The 24,194-nt window shown below is 44.6% G+C and overlaps 1 protein-coding gene across 2 annotated transcripts in view; it reads left to right on the top strand.

The window, feature by feature from the left end:
• klhl14 (kelch-like family member 14) overlaps positions 1-24,194 on the top strand; it is a 240,171-nt gene that overhangs the window by 39,971 nt on the left and 176,006 nt on the right. For both annotated transcript variants that reach the window (XM_038809258.1, XM_038809259.1), the window contains one exon: positions 3,903-4,024. In XM_038809258.1, coding sequence (XP_038665186.1) covers positions 3,903-4,024 — 122 coding nt within the window. The remainder of the gene's footprint in view (positions 1-3,902; positions 4,025-24,194) is intronic.

Below are 24,194 nucleotides of genomic sequence, written 5' to 3'. Positions count from 1 at the left end.
TGTTCTTTGTTCTCGGGGACTTTCACAGAAAGTTCATTGCAGTGTTAATGTAAGCCTACTTGTGACACAATGATTAAAAATGGCGCAAAGGTATCCTTTTGGAGCATGATGTTCTACTTGGCATGGCCAAAGATCTATAGGTGCACCGGGAAGGTGAAGTGTGAATGTACTTCGAGATCCAGGAGTAAGGAATCTTGGAAGGCAAGGTTGAAATCCTGGAGGTCGATTCTTGTTGAAATCGTCCAAATGGGAGTGGCTTTGGAAAGATTTCCAAGGAGAGTTCTTCAAATGTGAATATTGGAAACCCTCATGAGGACTCTATAGAATGTACTTTGGTTGTATTAGTTATTTACTTTGGACTGCGGTGTGTCTGACCATGGTCCATCAGTTGGTTCACATGTACCTCATACTTACCCTGAATATTAGAATATAAAATAGATATGGTAAATTGTTTCAAAGAACAAAGAACAAAGACAAGTACAGCACAGGAACAGGCCCTTCGGCTCTCCAAGCCTGTGCCGACCATGCTGTCCATCTAAACTAAAATCTTCTACACTTCCTGGGTCCGTATCCCTTTATTCCCATCCTATTCATGTATTTGTCAAGATGCCCCTTAAATGTCACTATCGTCCCTGCTCCCACCACCTCCTCCGGCAGTGAGTTCCAGGCACCCTCTACCCTCTGTAAAAAACTAGCCTCGTACATCTCCTCTAAACCTTGCCCCTCGTACCTTAAACCTATGCCCCTCGTAATTGACCCCTGGGGAAAAGCCTCTGATTATCCACTCTGTCTATGCCCCTCATAATTTTGAGGACCTCTATCAGGTCGCCCCTCAACCTCCGTCGTTCCAGTGAGAACAAACCGAGTTCATTCAACCGCTCCTGATAGCTAATGCCCTCCGTACAGGCAACATCCTGGTAAATCTCTTCTGCACCCTCTCTAAAGCCTCCACGTCCTTCTGATAGTGTGGCGACCAGAATTGAACACTATACTCTAAGTGTGGCCGAACTAAGGTTCTATACATCTGCAACATGACTTGCCAATTTCATGTTTCCAAATTTGTTTGTGACTGCAAAGATATAGCTCAGGTAAAGGAATAGTGAATATGTGAATCATTTTCTTTTGTTTGTATTAAGATCTTTCAAACCTTTTTATTTGGTGTCATAAAGTAAAATTTTTTCATTTATGAAATATTTTACTCTTTGTGTTAAAAGTTCATTAACAAACTCCTGTGAATTTGTTCAATAACTTACCTCCATTGTTTCTATGGAAAACTAGAAGTTAGGATCTATCAAGGCAGGTCCAGTAGTCACATCAGCTGGGATCATAACAAAGGATTTAGAGGAGCATCCACAATACCCAATGACATACCATTAGATGCTAAACAAAAGAAGGGAAGATTTGGCGAGTCTCCCATGTTGACTGCAGTGTATTTCCTAATGTTTGGATCAAAAGTGGCATGGGAAAAGCTGTCGGAGACATATTTCCTGTCATCCTCTGAGGTATATGGGGCTGGATTCTCCGCAGCCCAACACCGAAATCGCGGCCGGCGCCGGGACGGAGAATCCATTTCCCCGCATGGAATCGGGACTGGCGCCGGTTCCTCGAATCTGTGGGCCCTGAAAGCACTGATCTGGCACCTACCTGCGGCCATTTCTGGAGGCCTGCCCTGCCATTCTCCGCGCCCGACAGGCCGGGTCCCGACAGCATTGATCTAATGTGGTCCTGCCAGTTTGGAAGCTAGCGTGGTGGCTGCGGCCTCAGTCCGCGCCCGCCCTGGTCGATAATGGGCTGATCGGAGCGGAGGGGAGGCCCTATACGTAGTCGGGCAATGTTTGGGCGGGCTGTCAGGGTTGGGCGCGCGGCCAATCAGGGAGTCTATTTTCAGTGTCCAACTCCGCGGTCCAAGTCCACCATGGAGCACGGCACGGCCGCTGGAAGCCGCCGCAATGTGCATGCGCGGCCTCCGACCCCGAAGTGCGGGGACCCGTAACTGCAGCAAACCTGCTAGATCTACGCTGGGTCCTGCTAGCCCCCTGCAGGGATAGGAATATTCCAGTTTTTCTGGCTTGAACATCCACAGTTTTGACGCCGACATGGGGGACACAGTCCCAATAACACAGAATCTAGCCCATGAGACTTTTAAATGAAAAACCTAGAACCTAAGGTAACGGGAGAATCAGCCAGCTACTGAGCCAGCTAGAGCTCCGCATTGCCTACTTTGGGGAAGGCCTTTTGCACAAAGTGCCACTCAGACATTTAAATGGCCAGTGACCAGTCGTCCCCAAAATTAAGGACCTCAGGACAGGAAATCCTGCCCACTAAGAGCTGCCAGCCATTCAGAGGCCACAGCTCTTCATTGTAGGCAGCACCAGCGGGGGTGCAGTGGTTGCTGCCGTCAGTGCACTGACTAGAGGCCTACGATCAGCGAGGGACTCAAGCCACAGGTCAGTGACGACAAGTTAAAGGTTGGGGAAAGGGGAGCTGCGTTGTTGGAGGCTGGGGCAGGAAGGTGGCCCCCCTTCCACAATGCCAACTTCCTCAGTTAGGCTGTCAGTCATTGATAACGAGGACCTCTTGCAGGAGCCTACAAGCAGATATGCCGAGGATTGCTTTTCGGGCTCCCCATGTGGCAATTGCCTCATCCACCACTGGTTGAATACCAAGTGGGCATTAATTGGCCACTTGAGATCCTCAATTGGCAGTGTGAGAAGGCCACCCACGAGCCTTCTCGCCCTGGACTTAATCGGGGCAGAGGCAGGAAAGAGTCAGGGTCAATACCCGACAACCTTCCACCTGATTAATTTCCTCCAATCTTGCCTCTTGGGAGAGCATTAAATTCAGCCCAGCAAGAGGCAACCTATTCTGCATGGCTCCCAATCTATTAACTTCCACGGAAATAAAAATTAGGAGAGATGTAAAGAGGATTGCTACTTACCCACATTAGACAATACCAAGATTCACAGTGTGGTCATTTAAAGACAATGGAATTGGTGAATTTAAAGGAAAGTTAAACAATGCCATGTGTACAATTCAGTACAATTGCAACTAAGATAAGAGAACTGGTAACATAGCATTGATTAAAGCCAGACTATTTCAAGAGCCTGAATGTTTCTCTGTCATATCACTGATGAATCCTAAGGGAAAGGAGCTGAAGATGTATGGAGCTCGGCTCCTGTATCCAAGTCTTACAATACAGCTTTCACTGCACATGCATCTTTTGGATGCCAAACTTGGCTTCCAGCATTTGTTCAAGGCCAGAGGAAATGATAGAATTGTGGCTTGAGTAGTTGAAAAATGATTTATTTTATTATTATTATTGTAAGAATTGGATTTGGCAATCCATAATGGCTCAAAAGGTGTTGACACAGGGCTGCTGAGCCAAACAGATGGGCCCAGATCAATTGCTAGTCTGTGCTGAGATACGTTAGACGATGGGTATGATTATCGTTGGGGAAATACGCGGGAAACATCAGCCTAGGTTTCCTGCTTCTGACTCTCCAGCCACTTCTACTAGAAATGTGTACCTGCAGGCATTGCAGAACAAGTTGGCTTCAGCTATGGTGCCCCACTTTTGACTGGCCTGTAAAACCTATTGCCAAGGTCTATAAGTGAATAATGACTACTTGGAGTGCTTGATGATGGTTGAGGAGGTGGGAAGGAAGGGAATTCACAGTGAAATAAGATATTGGTCTCATGTTTATAGTTTTAAAATTTCTGAACATGTAGACCATTCAAAACCATGTTGTTTATTTTGAAACTGGGTGGGTGATAATGATAGACCAGACTGAGACTTCAGTAAGGGAGTAATTATTCAACAAAATGCACTGGCATGCTTTACATGAAACATAGTCATTTTGTACAATAAAATATTTTCAATTTCTTTTGAATCCCTTTTCCAGGATTCGGTCCAGTAAGAAACTCTTATTACTGGTTGGTGGATTGCCTCCAGGTCCAGATCGACTTCCAAGCAACTTAGTTCAGTACTATGATGAAGAAAAGAAGACATGGAAAATCCTTACAAGTAGGTGTGACCCAGAAACCATCTCCATTAATGTCTGAGTATCACTGACAGGAATGGTTGTTGAGTAGAGGCTCCGATGTTGAAGTAAGGGATGGTTGTGCTGACAAAGAAATTGCATCTTTGTCTTTTCTCACTCATCCTGCCATCGAGTGGCTTATCATACCATTGTATTTGTTGTGCTGAGTAACAAAATACTATCAGACCCCGTTTTGCAGCACGTTGATGTTTTTCCAAATAAAACAATGTCGCTGTGAACCATTTGTTCTTTTCAGATTCAGAGTTGTGCTTGTTAAACAATTGTTGCTCGTGACTGATTGATCTTGTCTGAAATATAAAACACAGCAGGGGTCCTTAAAGGCGAAGTCAACCCTGCTTAAATGATGGTAAACTTCAGTCATTTATTTTGAGACACCGTCTACTGCCAAGTGTTCTGAACAATGTGCTGCTACGCTAGAGAAAAGCAGCAAATAACAGTGTACCTGGCAGAGAGGGGGGAGGGGGGCCGCCTTCTCCATTCTCTGCGTCCCTGTTAAAATTCCAGAATGGCACTCTAATTTCCTGAGGTCAATAATTTTATTTATTTTATAAATATAAAGAAAGTATTAATGTATGTTTTAAAAATAAACAAAATGAGAACTCAACTTGAAGGCATAATGTCTGTCAAAATGGGAAATGTATATACAAAGCTTTTACAGGTCAAAAGCAACATGTCTTGCTCTTTTTCAGATTCTTTATATGCTCCAGTCACCTCTCCCTGGAGATTTGGCTCTGCCCTTTCAATTTCTCTGGATTTGCTTTTGATAGAAAACAGCTATTTTGAGAAGATATTATGCTACTGTTATCTTACAAAGGGAAGTTTGGCGAAAGAGTAGTTTGGTAGATCTCATCAGGTACCATTCAGTAGTACTCACGCAATCGAGGATAAATTATTTCCTGTAACAATAGGTGAACCTGTTCAGAGTAAAACAAGTGAACTGGAGAGCAGGGTCAATTTAAGTGAGGTCAAAAATGCCCAAAGCATAAACAGTACATGTAAAGGGGGAGGAAAACTAACTTTTCTTCCAATTTACTAGCAATCTTCTTCAAAGGTATTGACTCTTTAGCATACCACAGGTGCCTGTAGACCTCCAACTTCTCACCTAACTGATGATTATTCCTATGATTGCTCAGAGGGTGGTTGTCAGTAGAATTTACTCAGGGTAGTTCACAACTAAGCTTAACCTGTGTTCAACCAATATCCATACACAAATGTTCTCACGCATGTAAAAAAGTAAGTGTTTAGAATTTCAATTAGTATTGCATTCATTTATGTGAGTATATTTTGCTTTCTAAAAAAAATTAAATATTGTTTAGTGAAATTACAGCCTTGCCTTACAATCATGTTGTGATTAGTATGGACTATGGTACATGTTGCAGTGGATAAAAGTGGACCTGGAAGGGGGGAGGGTAGCCTGATAGGAATCCCTTCTTGTATAAATGCTCAGATTTTTCCTCTTATTTAATTTTGTCTTGTTTAATTTTCCTGTCTTTTAGACTTTTGATTTTCTGTTTAGACTTGTTTACCTATTTTAGTTAGTACATTTTCCCTTGTGTTTTCTGTAAATTCATTTCTAGCTGAGAGAATAAAATGAAGAAGTTAAAGGTGAGGTAAAATTGGGGAATGGGTCCATCAGAAACCCTGGGGCATCAGAGGCACCGGGGATAGGGTGATCCAGGAGAGGTATTGAGGGAGTGGGGGATTTTTGTAGAGGCATGAAAGGGGAAATTCAGCTGAGGTATAGAGGGATTGGGAAGGGAAGGGCTTTTCAATTGATAAACAACAGAATATTGGTAATAGCATGTTCTGCAACTCAATTCGGCCATAGTTGATCAATGAGCTCAATGGATCTTTGCGCCACATCCCACCTTGGTTCACAAAAATCTATCATTCTCAGATTTAACCTTAACAGTTGATCTAGAATCAATTTTAATTTACAGATGAGTGTTCCAAACTTCTGCAACCCTTTGTGTGTAGAGACTTTTCTGAATTTCATTCCTGAACTCTAATTTTTAGACTATGTCCACTAGGCCTAGATTTTCCAATCAACGGAAATGGTTTCCCTTTATCCACCCTTTCTGTTCCCTTTAGTATCTTGAAAACTTCAATCAAATCACCCCTCAACCTTCTAAATTCTAGGAAGTACAATTGCACGTTGTTTGTGTAATGGCTTCATTTAGTTTAACCCTTGGAGTCCAGGTACCATTCTGGTAAATCAACTTTGCACTTCCTTCAAGGTCAATATATCTTTTCCCAGATGCAGTGCCAAGAATGACTCACCTGAGTTCAGAGTCGCAGTTCAGGAAGGATGGTGCTATCTAAGCAGGGCTTTGAATAGCTGCAACATAATTTCTACTCCCTTGCACACTGCAGCTCTAAATGTAGAGTGAACAAAAAAGGAAGCTTAGAATATCAGAATCATACTGGACAGAGGACATTTTAAACTGTGTATGGTAGCACAGTAGTTATGTTACTGGACCAGTAATCCAAACGCCTGATAAATAATCCAGAGATATGCCAGTTATGGATTTTGAACTGAGTTAAAGAAACTGGGGCTGAATTTTAGGTGCCCCCTCCCCACTCACTCCCCCCCCCCCCCCCCCCCCACCCCCCCCCCCCCCCCCCCCCCCCCCCACTCATTCCCCCCTCCCATGTACGGAAGAAATATCAATCATAAACCAGCTGACATTAAACAAGGCAGTGCTGCAAACATAACATGCTCTGGGTGGTCTTAAGGAGTTGCGGAAGGGACTATATAAACCATATCCCATGAATTAATGAAAATATAGGATAAAATATTGGGTGGAAGGAATATAAATGAATAAAATAAATTAAGCAGAAAAGCAGCGGCAATAACAGAAAAATAGAACAACAAAAGCAAAATGGTAAAAAGTACTGAACAAATACTGCATGCAAAACTACAAAGCCAATACATTATTTTGTTCCAAGCCACTGATTCAGACATTCCATTCAATTGTAATAAAATTGCATGTTCTGAGGTAACTCCTGCTAAAAGCCAGAGGATATGGATAGAATTTGGCATGAGTTTTCAAAACCTCAATTGAAATACCAGTTTCAGTCCATTGTAGGAAATAAATTAAGATGTGACAAGTAGGAAGCATCAAATGGCATATGAAACCTTCCACTTTCATAGTGGCTGGCTTTACAGGGGCTGGTTTAGCTCACTGGGCTAAATCGCTGGCTTTTAAAGCAGACCAAGCAGGCCAGCAGCACGGTTCGATTCCCGTACCAGCCTCCCCGGACAGGCGCTGGAATGTGGCGACTAGGGGCTTTTCACAGTAACTTCATTGAAGCCTACTTGTCACAATAAGCGATTTTCATTTTCATTTCGTCCATTTTAACTAGTTTTGATTTTGAGGTGTATTTAAAAAAACATTCTTACTGTCCCAAAAGAGTACTAATTTTTCACACAAATCTAGAAAGACATACCTTGAGAAAAGAAGACAGCTCTTGTTTTGAATAAACATGTTTGCTAAACGTTTTGGGAATTTCAGTCAATAAAAAGGTTAAAATGCACTTGCAAGCAAAATACACCATTTTAAGATCAAAGTAAGCCTTTCACTTCGGGAGCTAATGCGTTAAATTGTATAGGAGCTAAACCGGTTGCAATCAGCAGGAACTGAAACAGGTAGTAACACTTACCCTCACAAGGCTCAACAAATCAAAAAGGAGAACCAAGTTAGGTAAGTGGATATATGGAGGCTATATTGAAATGCTGAATTTGTTTTCCGAGAGATTACAGTTTCTGCATGATTGTTTCTGCATGATTGTATCATTTTTAAGTGCAATTCCCCGGATATCAGCATGACCAATGTGAAGGTTTGCGGAATCTTAAGTGCAAATTACATTCAGTTCAGTTTGAGTTTCCGCAATCTCATGCAGTGATTTTAAAAATATCGAGGTACAAGCTGACTCCACACACAAATTGGGAAATGATCCAAAGGTGATTGGAAGTTCCGCCACTTGTGCTCATTTGCAGGATTTCAATGAGGTTCCAAAACCCCAGCTGGAATTTTCCATTTTTTTAACAAAGTGCTGGCTCAGGTGAGAAAAGCAATGTGCAACCCGCTGTCTGTGCTGCTGGCTTTTCTTGCCACATTTTCCAGCATTTTGAGGAAAACAATGCCGTCACGTTGACATCGGGATGCCCTTCCTAACAACACTAAAGATAAAAGGAAAGATCTCCCCATGGACGTCTCTCCATCTCCCCATGGGGACACCATCCCCCCACCACCCCCCCACATAGGCTCGGGAAAACAACCCCCTGCTCCCTCCGGACATGTGGAATCCCATCCCCCACGGACACAGGGAGTCCCCTCGTCCCCCCCCCCACATGAGCCTCCCGAAAGGAAGCCCCGACTGGCACTGCCCCCTAACACTGCCACTATAATGCCGGGCTGTACTGGGGGCTCTATTTAACCGTGCATCCCTGGCATGGTCACTTCACCTGGCTCACATTGGTCCAGACCTATTGTAAACATTGCGGACGTAACATTACATCAGCAAGAAGGGAAATCTCAATGTGGGGACGATAAAGCAGAGAAATCCACTGATGATAGATGTATTTAAATTATGTTCCCGACCTTGTTGGGCATGAACCATGTTACATTAATGCTGGGGCAGTGGGGAAAATCGCGCTGCAAAATCTCTCCGGTGAGAATCTTGATTTTGGTCTCACGCGAGATTTGGCACCCAGTTTGCGATTTGAACCTGCAGCAGAAATGGGCGCAAAACGTCAGCCTTAAACTGGAACCTTTGAGTAATACGACATCATTTGGAATGTTTTGAAAGGCTTTTAAAAATATTTACTAAGGATCTACGTATTCTATTCCAATCTAAATAGAAAATAGTTTTGTAAGTATTTTAATGGAAAGGTTTCGAAGTGTGGTAGCGAGCAGGAACGGGCACAAGCTTCACAAAGCTCGGTCCGATGAGGTTGTCACCGGTATCAAACGTTATTGGTCCACTTAACGAGGCCCCGCAGGCTTCACACCACAAATGATGGTCCCACTGGTTGATTCGCCAGGAATATGCCCACCAGCTAACCACGAACAGCACTTTAACCGATTCTGCACAGCCAACCGCACTCAACTCGCTGCCTTGCCACCGAGGAGACGAGCCTCACGATTCAGGGATGCCGACCTGACCAGATTGTTGGACGCGGTCGAGACCATTGGGATGCCCTGTTCCCTCGAGTGACTTGGAGGGTCAGCCACTGGGCAGCCAGTGCTCCCGGGAGGAAGTGGGAGCGTCACCAGGAGGACCGGCACCCAGTGCCAGATGAAGATCAACAACCTCTAATGAGCTGCATGGGTGGGTGCAGAGGTACAGTCGGTTGGCACCATCAGTGGTTCGGGGCAGTTAGGGACACATAGGTGTAGTATTAAAGCATTTTGCACCCAATAAATGTTTTTACATTTTCTTCTGCATTGCGGGATGACCTCCAATTCTCTGCCTCAGCCTCCCGGGCATGGAGATTCTGAACACCCTCCTCCCGCCCTATCCAGGCATGCCATCTGCAGGTGATGAGTGTGAGCGAGCACTCAGCAGATAGGCAGCGTCAAACGATGATATAAATTGAGGAGCACCATTGTTCAGCTCTCAGTAGGTTATCATCACCCCCCCCCCCCCACCCCCGCCCGCCCTCGACAGTGACCCGCTGATAGTGCCGATACCATCCCATCACCCTGGAGTGATGTGACACAGACCCTGTGAGGGTGGGATTGAGTGTGGGGGGGGGGGGGGGGGGAGAGAATGGGGAAATGGGTGTGGGGAAGGGGGGAGGGAGAGAGGGTGGAGGAAGGGGAGGTGAAATGGGTGGGAAGAAGGGGAGAGGGGAGAAAAGGGAAGGGAGGGAAGAGGGGGCGGGTTGTGATGCCGGAAGAGGATGTGAAGCGGGAGAGGATGAAGGCTTCCCTGGCCCACCAGGCTTGCCGGACACTTCTCGCTACTGCCTGTCTTCCATCCTCTGCCTGGTCCTGCGGATCCCCACCAGGCTCGTCTTCCAGCCCCTCCTGGTCCGGCGCCTTCTCATCCTCTTCCTCAGATGTGACCACATGTTTCTCACCCTCCACCTCCAGCACGTCGTCTTGCTGCTGTGCCAGGTTGTGGAGGGCACAGCAGACTACCACAAAGCGAGTGCCCCCTGGTAGGTGTACTGTAGTGCACCACCAAGGTGGTCAAGACATCGGGTTGGCACCTTGAGGAGTCCGATACACTGCGCCCAATGACAGACCGGGTGGCTGCATGAGCCTTGTTGTATCGGATCTCCCCATCAGTCACCGGCCTCCGCACTGGCATCATTACTTAGGTTCTCAGACGGTATCCCTTATCCCTCAAGAGCCAGCCAGCCATCCTGGGGTGGTCCTCGATGAGGCCGGGGATGTCTGACTGCCCCAAGACGTAGCTGTCGTGCACACTCCCTGGGAAGCATGTGCACATGTGCATGGTCTTCAGGCGGTGGCCGTATATGAGATGGATGTTCAGGGAGTGGACTCCTTCCTGTTGATATAGGGCTGTCCACGTCAGCACAATGCAATATACGTGCCAACTATTACCCCCTGGACCTGGGGCCCCCAGCGATGGCGGAGAATCCTGCAGGGCTGGATCTGGTTCATGTCAAAGTTTATATAGTTAGCTGCCCAGACAAACAGGGATGCACTGGTGGGCTGTAGCTTGCGAGATGCTGAACAAGTACCCGCTCAAGCCCTGAATCCTGAGGCGTGGATGTTCAGGGCTGTGGTGACCTTGATGGCCACCGGGAGCGGGTATCCTCCTCCTTCATGTGGTGCCATGTCCGCGAGGACATTTTTATGGGTCAGGGTTTAGAGAACCCCAAAGTGTGTCATGGAGTTTGCCTGATCCACAATTTTTAATAGATTGTGGTATGGGGAGCGCACGGCCCACTCTACAGGTGTGGTACAGCAGAAATGGAAAAGTATTTTTTAAAGCAAAACAATGTTTATTCTATGAACTCAAGTTAACCTTTTTAAAATATACAGTGAACATCTTAGCAACCATTAATTCAAATACAACCCCCAAAGAATACAACACTAAGCCATCCTTAATAACTTCCCATACAACATCCAGAAGGCAAAAGAAACACCTTTTAACAGAAGCACATCAGATTTACATTCACTACTGAAAACATTTATAATTCTGAATTCACCAAATGATCAAGAGATAGTCTTTTCATGGCAGAGATCAACAGCACACCGAAGTTTTTCTCAAAGTGAAACTAAACAGCAGAGCCAGAGCTCAGCTCCACCCACACTCTGACATCACTGCAGTAACATGAGCAGCCAAACATTTGTTAAAGCAACATTCTCATGACACCTCCCCCCAAGAAAAAAAAACCCATCAACTTCAAGATGGTTTCATTTTTCACCTTTTCACTATCCTTTAAGAAATGCACACAGTAAATATACTTTTTCGTTTAAAAAAAAACACACGCAAACAGGTACAATAATATAGTCCATTTTGTTTTCCTTCTTCCTCCAACTGGAATCCTTCTCGATTGACAGTCTCTTTGAACAAGAAGGTCTCTGCACGATCCATCCATTTCTCTACGCCTCGGCATGTCTCTTTAAAGTCAAATACTTTAGTTCGATCTGATCACAGGGTCACTTGTAATTCTCCAACACAGGAGCATTGGTTATCACAATGACTTTCAGGTAGTCAAATGCCTGTTGAAACTCCGCTGTCCACTTAAATTTTTAACGTTTCTAAAGCACGTCCATCAGTGGAGCAATCACACTACAAAACGTTTGCACAAATGTTCGATCAAATCCACTCATGCCAAGAAATCGTATTATTTCCCATCGTCTTGAGGAAACTCCTCAACAACTGTTAGTTTCACATCCCGCGTGACCATTCGATCCTGTCCAATTATATGGCCAAGGAAAGTGACTTGGGTTTTTCCACATTCACTTTTGGCTAGGTTTATCACCAAACCCGCCTCCTGAAGTCGATCGAATAACTCCATCAGATGTTTTAAATGTTCTTACCATGTCTGGCTGAAAATTACCAGATCGTCGATGTGTACCGCAAAATTGGGTAATCCTGAAATGACTTTGATAGCTAACCGTTGAATTGTGGGTGGGGCGTTTTTCATGCCAAATGGCATAACTTTGAATTGGTATATATCATCCGGAGTCATAAAAGCTGAAATCTCCTTCACCCTTTCAGATAAAGGTACCTGCCAGTAACCTTTAAGTAAATTGAGTTTGGAAATAAAAGCTGATTGTCCCACTTTCTCAAGGCAATCCTCCAAACATGGGATAGGATAAGAGTTCGTTCTTGTAACTGCATTAAACTTTCCATAGTCCACACACAACCATTGGGTACCGTCCGGTTTTGGTACCATCACCATGGGTGAGCTCCATTGGCTGCAATCCACTTCAATTATTCCATTTTTAAGCATACTCTCAATCTCTTTGTTAACCTGTGCCAGTTTTCAAGGGTTAAGTCTATATGGATGTTGTTTGATTGGAACAGCATTTCCCACATCTGCATCATGTATAGCCATTTTAGTACTTCCCAATTTATCTCTACAAACTTGCCCATGTGATATCAATAACTCTTTCAGGTCAGTCCGTTTTTCCTCTGGAAGGTAACTCAACAATTTTCCCAATTTTTAAGAACATCCTAATTTTCCATCTGGATTTGATTCGTCACTTTGAGTTCGAATCAACTTTGAATTTCTTGTCTGCTACCCATTTCACCACATTTTGTGCAACTTTTAAATGTTGTCTAGCCAATTCACCTGCTCTATTTAATTGTTCCCTAAAATTTGACACGTAATCCAATAATGTAATTTCTGATTTCTCACTCATTCTCATTTTTCCTTAATCAATTTAAATGGTCCTCTCACCGCATGATCAAAAATTAGTTCAAAAGGACTGAATTTGGTTGACTCATTTGGTACATCCAAATGCTGGAATGGTTATGAAGGGCGCTGGTTTGATCACAGCTTGAGGTTTCCCTATCACTTGACATATGTGAGATGATTGACAAAATTTAACTACATCTTTATGTAGTCCAGGCCAATAAAAATGTTTTTGTATTTTAGCTTGAGTTTTCCTTATTCCCAAATGACCTCCCATTGGTACCTCATGTGCAATTCGCAACACCTCCTTTCTATACCCTAGCGGCAATACTACTTGATCAACTTCTGCCCACGTTTCATCCGCCTGCATATGTAAATGTCTCAATTTTCTCATCAAGACATCACTTTCATGGTAATAACACTCTGGTATCCACGCAGATTCCTCTTCCGTATATGCTTTCTGATACATCCGTTTTATTTCTACATCTTTCTGTTGTAACTCCGCCAATTTTCCTGAACTAAAAAATCCGCCTCCACCTGTTCTTGTTCATTTTCAACCATCTGATCAAAAATCATTTCTGATAATTGCACTTCCACTTCATCTTCACTCTTTGATTTCTCCTCTCGTCTTAACCTGTGACTTTGTGACCTTGTTTCTACACAATCTGGAAAAATCTCAGGATATTCATGCTTCAACACTTCAGTTGTCTGATTTTCCACTGGCTTATCAACCACAGTAGGCATCACTCCCACCTGTGATCCAGCTATATCATTACCCAAGATAAATTGTATTCCTGGACAAGATAATTTCTCTATTACTCCTACTACCACTTCACCACTCTTCACTGGACTTTCCAACCTTACCTTATATAATGGAACACTACTCCTCTCACCCTAAATTCCACATATTACCACCTTTTCTGGCAACATTCTTCCTAAACTACATAACTCCTCATCTCTTACCACTAAAGATTGACTAGCTCCCGTATCTCTTAAAATGGTGACTTCTTTACATGCTCCTCCTGATACACATGAATAAACTTTACCCACACAAGTAAATTCTTTAAAGAGATCTGGCACCTTCTTATCAATCACCCCTTGATCACGCTGTACAATCTTTTGCCCCTCCTTCACTTCACTTGGGCTTTTCTTTACTATTTTAACAAAACACACTGTCTTATCTTGTTTTACCACATCAGCCTTTCCAATGCTTTTCTTCAAACACCAACACTGTGACTACATGGCCTAGTTTATTACAGTGAAAACATTTGATATTTTTCATTTCTTTTCCACCGTCCTGGATTTTTTTTTTTAGTCTGAGGTACACTCTCCTTATTATCTCCCATCAGATCACCTTTACCTTTACCACTCGAGTATTTCTCATGTCCCTAGTTTCTATCCCTCACAGGCTGAAACCGATGTCGGAAACCAAGCTTTGATTTATGAACCAATTCATAATCATCTGCCATTTCTGCTGCTAACCTCGCAGTTTTAACCCTCTGCTCTTCCACATGAGTTCTCACTACATCAGGAATTGAATTTTTAAACTGCTCCAAAAGTATAATTTCTCTGCGAGCTTCAGTCGTTTGGTCAATTTTAAAAGCCCTTATCCACCTATCAAAATTACTCTGTTTAAACTCCATGTATGTTTGACCAAATTCTTTCCTTAAATTTCTAAACCTTTGTCTGTAGGCTTCAGGCAATAGTTCATATGTACCGTAGATGGATTTTTTTCACCTCCTCATACATCCCAGATACCTCCTCCGGTAGTGATGTGAACACTTCACTAGCCCTACCTATCAGCTTTGTTTGAATCAGTAATACCCACATGCCCTGTGGCCATTTAATTTGTTTAGCCACCTTCTCAAATGCAATGAAAAAGGCTTCAATCTCCTTCTCCTCAAACTTTGGCAATGCTTGGACATATTAAATAGATCCCCACCAAGCCTTCGACTATGACGCTGTTTCTCACTATCCTCATCACCATCCTCAAACTGTACATTTCCCTTTACGTCTGCCAATTTTAACTGACTGTCATGTTTCATGGCCATTTTTTGAAGTTCAAACTCTCTCTCTCTTTATATTTTTACCTGATCTATATCTCCCTTTCTCTTTCTTTATGTTCTGCTGGGGCTATTCTTTCTTTTCTTCTTTCTTCTCTCTCTCTTTCTTTTTCTTCTCTATCTCTTTCACATTCAAGCTGCTTTAATTCTTTCTCATGTTCCATTTGTTTAAGTTGTAACTGAATTTTTGCCAATTCCAATGAGTCAAACTGTATCTCAGGCAACTTTAAATGCTTAGCCACCGCCATAATTACCTCATCTTTTCGCATTTTGTCAGGTAATGTTAACTGCAATGGTTTTGCCAACTCTAACAGTCTGCTTTTAGTCTCTGTCCGTAAGGTACTGCGTGTGACCGTCTCCACCCCCAAAAACTTCAGAGCCTCTGAAAGAGCCATTGTCCACAACACACTCTCCACTTAAACTGGAATACCACACATGCAAAGCGACCACAATATGCTCACCCCTCACTGTCTTTAAGTTCACTAAGCCAATCCAATAGATAGACTTTTATCCCCCGCGAGCTCCCAATTTGTTATGGGCCAGGATTTAGAGAACCCCAAAGTGTATCATGTAGTTCACCTGACCCACAATTTTTAGTAGATTGTGGTATGGGCAGCACACGGCCCACTCTACAGGCGTGGTACGGCAGAAATGGAAAGGTTTTTTTTAAGGCAAAACAATGTTTATCCTATGAACTCAAGTTAACCTTTTTAAAACATACAGTGAACATCTTAGCAACCATTAATTCAAATACAACCCCCAAAGAATACAACACTAAGTAATCCTTAATAACTTCCCAAACAACATCCAGGAGACAAAACAAACACCTTTTAACAGAAGCACATCAGATTTACATTCACTACTGAAAACATTTATAATTTTGAATTCACCAAATGATCAAGAGATAGTCTTTTCAACAGTACACCTGCTTTGTCTGGCTTCAGCTCCAACACTGAAACAAAACCAAAAAAACACAGACACACCCAAGCTTTTATCAAAGTGAAACTAAAAAGCAGAGCCAGAGCTCAGCTCCACCCACACTCTGACATCACTGCAGTAACATGAGCAGCCAAACATTTCTTAAAGTGACATTCTCATGACAACATGGCACAGGTGATGCACCATCTTCTTGTTGAGGCAGATGCTCCTGCAGCAAACGCTGTCCGTCATTTATTTGAAAGATCAGCGAGGCTGTACACCTTGAGCAGTCACCGGCCTCCTCCTCTGGGTCCCTCCCTGGCCTGATAGGCAGCCAGGTCCTCAGGGTGTGGAGTCGAGCCCTGCACATGGGCCACCGCCTCAAGCCTCTATCGATGCTGCTGCCGCCGCCTTCTCTGGCGTCTGGCTGGCTGGCCTGCCAGCACCACTGTGAGGGAAGCTTCCGCGGGGTCCAACACATCATCCATCCTGTAAAGCATCTGTAAGGAATTGGAGAGTGTGACAGACTGGCAACCAGCATCATCTTCGACTTCGGGACTCTCTATTCACCCACTGCCCCCCTCTCTCGCCCCATCCCCCAACATCCCCTGACATCCAACACGCCCAGCCCACACATGCCGCACCTCAGCGGGGGTTCCCTGTCGCCCAGACACCTGCATATAATGTTACTTGGATCGGCGCTCTCCCCTGTACAGTGCACACACCCACCCTCTGGTCGCGGAGATGTGCCCGGTGTTGGGGCTTTTCCCCTGGGTGTTTGGAATTTGGCTGCTGTGTCTGTGGTTTTGCTTCCATCAGTGTCCAGACATCACGGTCTGATTGCGATGTAGGTAATAACTCCCACATGCTACAGTGCACGTCTACCGACGGGGATCCACTTGGGATGGGTGAAGTGCTCACTTAACTACGATTGCCAATTTCCTATTAGCAATAGCCTTCAGCCCACGACCAAAGGCCTCCATGGTCAGTGGCAGTTATGGGTGGTCGGATGGACAGACAGGCAGGGTCTGGGGTTGTCCCTGTAATGGCTACACACAACTCAGGGGGTGGCATGACAGAACCACGGCGCGGAGACATCAACTCACCCCCAGTTCAGGGGTGATCTCCACCCACCCCGACCGAAACTGGCTCCCAAAGGGGCTGCCCCACCCCCTGTACACAGGGGTATCAACCCCAGTGCGCCCGGGCTCATTGCCCTGGAGCGAAGATGGCTCCTCACTGCCTCAGGTCCCCGCAGCAGTCCCGTCAGCTTCACATTTTTAAAAAGGAGTACTAATCGACGCCTGTGTGACCACTTGCTGGGAGGCCGTTGGATCACGGGAGGCCGTTAGATAGGGGGTCACTCCCGTTAATTGTGTGGAGATTGCTTTAGGCAGTGATTATTGGTTTCTTGCCACGCCATGGTGGGATCCTGATTTTGCCAATCTGCGCAGGCCGATGAGGTCGCAAATCGATTGGCGCCCTGCCCAGTTCTCGATTTTGGCCTCTCCCGCGATTTAACAGCCTCGTTGCACTCTCCCTCAAGCACACTTGATTTATGGCAGAATTTGTTTTCAGTAATGTACATCTGAGTTGAAGTGAAAACTTGCAAATCACATTTTCAAAATGGACATAATTTGTACTGTATTTGTTGATTAAACCTAAAACGGGAATTCTACCTTTTTGTTTCTTTGCAAGAGTCTTTGTCTTCAAAATATCTAGGAAATCCAAGAATTTGTAATATATTCTGTGATCTGGTCATATATTTAAAATTGTGGGAATATGTGACTAAGGTAATTAAGGCCGGGACAGAGTGACTGTGCGAATGGAATTAGTGCATTTGATATGCTAATGAGCTGAGCAGCACTGCAGACAGATGTTTACCTGAGGCAATTCAGCAACAATGGGTGCAGAACATGAATAGATTGGATAGGTCATTAAGGATTCAAAGCAAGAGATGCAAGGTGCGAAGGAAAGGTGTCATATGTAAAGTGGATGAAGGAAGTTTACTTTTCTTTCAAACTCGAAAAGCTAAATTAGACTGATGCCTCTGATCAAGTCTTGCAGAGTGCACTTTTAAAGAAATTAGGTCAGGTAAGGGAGAGGTCAAAGGAAAAACATATTTAAGGAGGTAAGTGTACACGAACAGGCGCCGGAGTGTGGCAACCAGGGAATTTTCAAAGTCACTTCATTGCAGTGTTAATGTAAGCTGACATGTGACACTAATAAAGATTAGAAATCTATGGAAAGGAAGCTGGTTTTAGATCTCAGACTACAGCAGGGATAGCTGTTGACCTCAGACGCAACCGTAAGAGACATAAAAGCACTGTGTGGTAAAAGGTACTGGATTTTTCGAGATCTTAAATTCTATGAGATGTTGAGGAACAGATTGAGGAGGGTTAGTTCTGAACGTATTATGTTAAGATTGTTTGGAACTGTTTAAAGTCGTGATACTGTATCAAGCCTTTGGCTGAAATTCATTGTCAGTTCAGGCCGGCGGGATTCTGCGGTCCCACTGCAGCGGTGGTGGGAGAATCCCAGCCTAGACTTGGTTGAGTGTCCTTCTAGGTTATTTTATTGTTTTTTTCTTCCATTCCTTAATAAACATTTACTTTATTAAAACAATCACAAAGAGTCGGGGTTACTTTGGGCAAGATTCTCCTGTCTCCAACGCTGAAATCGCATTCGACGATCGGCCGGGGAATCCCCGATTGCGCCGAAATCGGGGGCGAGCCACTTTTGTGATGCTCTGCCCCCTCTACTCACAGAGTATGCTGCACGTCGTCGGGGGGCGGCCTCAGAAGGTCAGCTGGGGGCGTCCCCTGATGCTCCGCCCCAGATGGGCCGAGTTCCCGACGGCGTGGGTCACTCATGCTATTTATTTTCGTGAACCCAGCGTGGCGACTGCAGTCTGGGTCCACCGCCGCCACAGTCGTGTGGGAGCCGTTCTGTGGGCAGGGGGCCTTTGGCAGGGGCTGGGGGCACTGGTGGGGGTGGTCTGGGAGTGGCAAACCTGGCCAAAGGGGGGCAGTTTCTGACAGGCCGGTTCCGCGCACGGCCACGCCATGTTGCAGGGCGGGCCGCTGCAGACCGCAGCTGTGCGCTTACGTGGCCACGGACCCGGCAATTCTCCAGCCGTATCCACAGCTAAAGCTTTACGCTGTGTGCCTGCTAGCCCCCACCAGACGTAGGATGGGTGCAGCTTTTGCGCCTTTTTTTGGGCGTAAAACGCCACCGTTCCCAGGGTGGCGTCAGCTCTAAGCCTCCAAATCGGTGAATCCAGCCCCATTTTCTGGATTTCAAACCATTCCACATAGTATACGAGTTGCCAGCACAGTTGAGGTACGTTGTTTCAAGTTTCCCTTCTGGGATTTGAACAACTTGGCATTTGCCATCAGCTGTGCCCTGAACAGTATTTAACAACCACATTTGGTTCTTTATAGAAGCTGTGGATAAGGATCATTGCAAAAACTGGATTCTAAATAATCGATTAGTTAGAATCTCCTTTTGTCTTGCCAGAAAGTTGAATTGACTCCCAGGCAAAATAAACACCTCATGCACTGAATTCATCATTTACTCTCTATGATAAAGTGCTGAGAAAATTAATTACAATGAAGGGTGAGAATGGTTACAGTGTACATAAAGTTTCCAAACAAATCGGAGGTAGCATCCAGACGGTGATGCCATATTCATTTAGTATTTTACTTCCAAGGTGACGATTTCATTCAGGCAGAAGCAGGATGATTTGGTGGTCAGAGAGGTCGAATCGACTGAAACATCAATATAGAATAACCCAAAAACCACAATTTGTTTTCAATGTAATTAAGGAAGCTTGATTATAGTTGAGGGCTGAAAGTCAGCAGCATGTTTTAATTATTTTAGTAATTAATATACGGCACTGAAAATTTACTTTATTTCCAAGACAGAAGGCTAAAAGGTCAGCTTAAGTTTTGGGGTCCTGCAGAACATGCAGATTTCAGAAAAAGCAAATGGGGGAATGGAAAAAAATAAACAGCCAAGTAGACTTCCTAATTTGACCAGCTTTCTTGAGAGTGAGTGCCACAATTATGCTGATTTACGGATAAATGATTTTGAGATAATTGAGTATCTATTTCATCCATTTTTTCCAGCAAAATAATTTTCTTTAAAGAAACTGAAAGTCATAGCTATGTCCTTCAATGTTGCATGAAGATAATCTTTCCCCAAACTTTACCTACAGTCATTCTTTTTGAATAATCTGACCTAACATTGCTATTTTAGAATCTCATTTCAAATTTTTTAATTTGTTTGGTCATTTATTTAGTCTAACAAATAAAAAAAATATATTTTTAGGTTTATGAAGATGCAGCTTAAATTCCGCTGATGTGGAATTTTCCAGTTAGGTATTCTGAGTGTACATTTAAGAAGTCTGAGTTGGATCAAATCTAATACATGGAGATCTTCAGTGGTCTGGAGTTATTTATTTGAATATGTTATGGTTGCTCTGTGACTGATTGTTCTTGATATAAATAAACCATAATCATGTTTAAAATTACAAACCTGGTGACTGTAATTATTGGGCAGCCAAGGGCCAAAGACTTTGAGTATTTTTGACATGTGTTGTGTTGTGACTCTGGGATGAGTGGGGCTGGAATTGATCACGCACTTGCCCAGTGTGTCCCGATCCGCTCCCATCCGTCCAAATAATTTATTATATTGAAAAATCCATACAAATCTGTTCCATTTCACTTCACATTTTTGCCTTCAAGGAGTAACCCGGATAGACATCATGGTGGCACTCAGTCTGAATGCCATCTCAGGCAGGCTGTCAGAGACAGAGGCTGAGCAAATGATGACTATCTCCTCTCTTGGTTAGTAAGACTATTACTCCAAAGCACTGTCAAACAAAGATTAAAAATAAACTCAACATGGATCAAAAAAGAAAGGAGCAGCTATTATTATCAGTCAATATGATTTGATGTGAATAAACACCACTCAAAGGTACCCAATTAATCTGTTCATGATCAAAAACAGCCTGTGAAATGCTGGCTGGATTTAGTGGTGCCAGCAGGAATTTGTTGCTCTGCCAGGTTGCTGTCCCTATATAGGATGGCTCTATACCCCTAAGAGCTGCTGGCCAGTCAGACGGCCAGCACTCAACATCCTCAGCAGAGTGACTGGGAATAGTCTGAGGCATGTTTGTTGAAAATATTCTCAAATAGACCTTAACGTGAACAAAAGAAGCAATTTATTGTTGCAGAGCTCTGGAAGAAAGGTCCTAGACCCCGCAGTCTTGCCAGCACACCTTCTCTCTGATCTGTGGCTTATACTGGCTAAAGAGACACTTTCAATGCAAGTCTTTGCAGGTAATTAAGTGTACAGGTCAAGACGGAGCAACTGGAGAGAGGGATAATCGTCCATCCGTCTGGACCTGTAGACTTAATTACCTGCAAAGACTTGCATTCAAGGTATCGTATTGCATCTTTGACTTTGTCTATATGTTTCTGGAACCCATCTCTTCATTTACCTGAGGAAGGAGTAGTGCTCCGAAAGCTAGTGATTCGAAACAATTGCACTTTAACCTGGTGTTGTAAGACTTCTTACAGATAGGCTAAGAACAGCAATAATAATTTTCAGGCTGTCCTGCAGTAATCTGGGTGACTGCTAATGTGGCACAAGGTGTACAGCAAGGTCCATATTGAGATTACCACAGTAACAATAGGCGGATTGTTCCATCAGGGCTGATAAGATTTTAAACTAATCTGTGTGTCGCAGTGATACCTTTGTAGACACAAGTATTTATCAATGATGTGTCTGATTTAGGGAATTACTACCTCCATAAAATATCTAAACATAGTACCTGAGCACATATATGATAATTTTAGAAGACTAATGCTGAAACGGAGTCTTGCCCATCGGCAACGCACATCAGAAATTTGGGAATCAGCTTGGAATATTATGAGTAATGTGCCTGAAATTCCGATATCTGCTACCGTAGGAAAGATTCGCTGTTGGCAGCATGGATCATTTAAATAATGTCTATAATTGCTTAAACATAAACAGGAAAGGGCAGTGAGATACGAGGTAATACAGGGTGAGAGAGAACATGCTTTGAATTTCCACCCAGGGCAAATTCATGAAAAAAAAATCAAGATCCGGTGACTTTCATGAAACTTCGGGCGCGATTTAACGGGAGTCTAGTTTTGAGCGCATTTAGCGAAGTGTTCCTCAGCGCCTGCAGGGCTGGGAATGACTCCATTATCAGACGGGACTCTGGGCACGATCTGACTAAAATAAAACAGAGTTGGCTCTGGGCGGGATTCGCTGGGAACGACCCTGCTATCTAACGGTACTCTGTCTTGTTTTCGTGCCCTGCCCCCCCCCCCCCCCCCCCCCCCCCAGGTACCGTTCCACCTGTTCCCCATTTGTGGGGATCAGTACTGAACAGCACCTTGCTGGGGTCTCCACAGCAAGGCCAGTAGATCATAGATCATAGAATTCACAGTACAGAAGGAGGCCATTCGGCCCATCGAGTCTGCACCGGCCCTTGGAAAGAGCACCCTACCCAAGCCCACACCTCCACCCTATCCCCATAACCCAGTAACCCCACCCCATCCTTTTGGACACTAAGGGCAATTTAGCATGGCCAATCCACCTAACCTGCACATCTTTGGACTGTGGGAGGAAACCGGAGCACTCGAAGGAAACCCACGCAGACACGGGGAGAACGTGCAGACTCCGCACGGACAGTGACCCAAGCCGGAATCGAATCTGGGACCCTGGAGCTGTGATGCTGGGTGGCCGTTCAATCCAGTGTCAGCCCGGCTAAGTGGGTTCTTAAACTCACTTAGCCATGCAAGGCTGGAACCCAGAACGCCCTTCAGGAGTCTCGGGGGAGGCCTCTCCTGGGACATACCGGCCGTATCCCACCCTGATTTTGCCGATTCTTGCTAAGTCTTGAGGCATTTCGAGCGTCGCAAATCTTACGAGAGGCTTTTCGAGAGATTCAATGATCTTGTCGGGTTACCAAGTCGGGCGCGATGAGGCCCTTAAATCATGCCCATGGTGTGTGTTTATGTCAGTCACAAGCATAGCAATGATATTGCCATGAGGCATAGATAATAGTAACTAAAGCTAAAGCTTCATCAGCTAAATTCTGGGGTTAACTATAGCTCTTAATAGATTACTGCCAGATGGTATACATTGTAACTAGAAACACACTTTACAAATATGCTGAGTCTCAGTGATATGATAATATGACAATGGCTGGAATTCCTTCGTCATCGGGATTCACATATATCCCATTGGCAGCGCGCCCCCGCCAGCAGGTTCTGGCGGATGGTTTCAATTGGAAAACCCATTGACAAATGGCGGGAAGATAGAATCCCGCCGCCAGTGATTGGCACGTGGCCGAGCAACGCGTGACTGGGGGATGAGAGAATCCCACCCAACATATTCATAAATCAGATGGAAACTGCTTTATAATATAGCAACCATTAAAATAGATAAGCAGAAATATTTCTAGCATACCTTGATGTATTTAAAATATATTTTGTAACGTGCAGAATTCAGGAAACAAGCAATGGAGATGGATGAACACTAGTTTAACTAAAACTTGCAGAGGTTTAAGAGCCACAGAACCATAGAAAGGTTACAGTGCAGAAAGAGACCATTCAGCCCATTGTATCTGGGTCGACCAAAAAAACAGGAAAAATAAACCGGCTGCTCATTTTAATTCCATTTTCCAGCATCTGGTTCATAGGTTTGCAGGTTACAGCACGTCAGATGCAGATCCAGGATTTTAAAAAACAAATCTAGAGTACCCAATTATTTTTTTTCCAATTAAGGGGCAATTTAGCATGGCCAATCCACCTAACCCGCATATCTTTGGGTTGTGGGAGTTAAACCCACGCAGTCAATGTGCAAACACCACACGGGCAGTGTCCCAGGGCTGGGATTCGACCCATATGGAAAAGTTTCCATAGTTTTTCTCCACCACCCCATTCACCTGTCTTTAAGATTAAGTAAAAACAGGGGGGGCAGGATTCTCCGACCCCCTGCCGGGCCAGGAGAATCACCCGGGAGGTGGTGTGAATGCCGCCACGAAACCGACTGCCGAAGTCTCCAGCGCCGTCTTTTTGGCGGGGGCGGGAATCGTGTCACGCCGGTCGGATCCGTTGGCAATGGGCCCCCCGGGAATTCTCCACTCCGCGATGGGCCTAACAGACGCCCGTTTTCGGCCAGTCCCGCCAGCGTAAATCAAACAAGGTTCTTCCCTACGGGACCTGGCTCTGGGGGTGGCCTGCGGAGCCCTCGGGGTGGGGA

This window comes from Scyliorhinus canicula, chromosome 10, assembly GCF_902713615.1.
Source record: "Scyliorhinus canicula chromosome 10, sScyCan1.1, whole genome shotgun sequence".
Taxonomy (NCBI): Eukaryota; Metazoa; Chordata; class Chondrichthyes; order Carcharhiniformes; family Scyliorhinidae; genus Scyliorhinus; species Scyliorhinus canicula.
The sequence above is the reverse complement of the archived record's forward strand: the minus strand, read 5'-3'. Positions and strand labels throughout refer to the sequence as shown.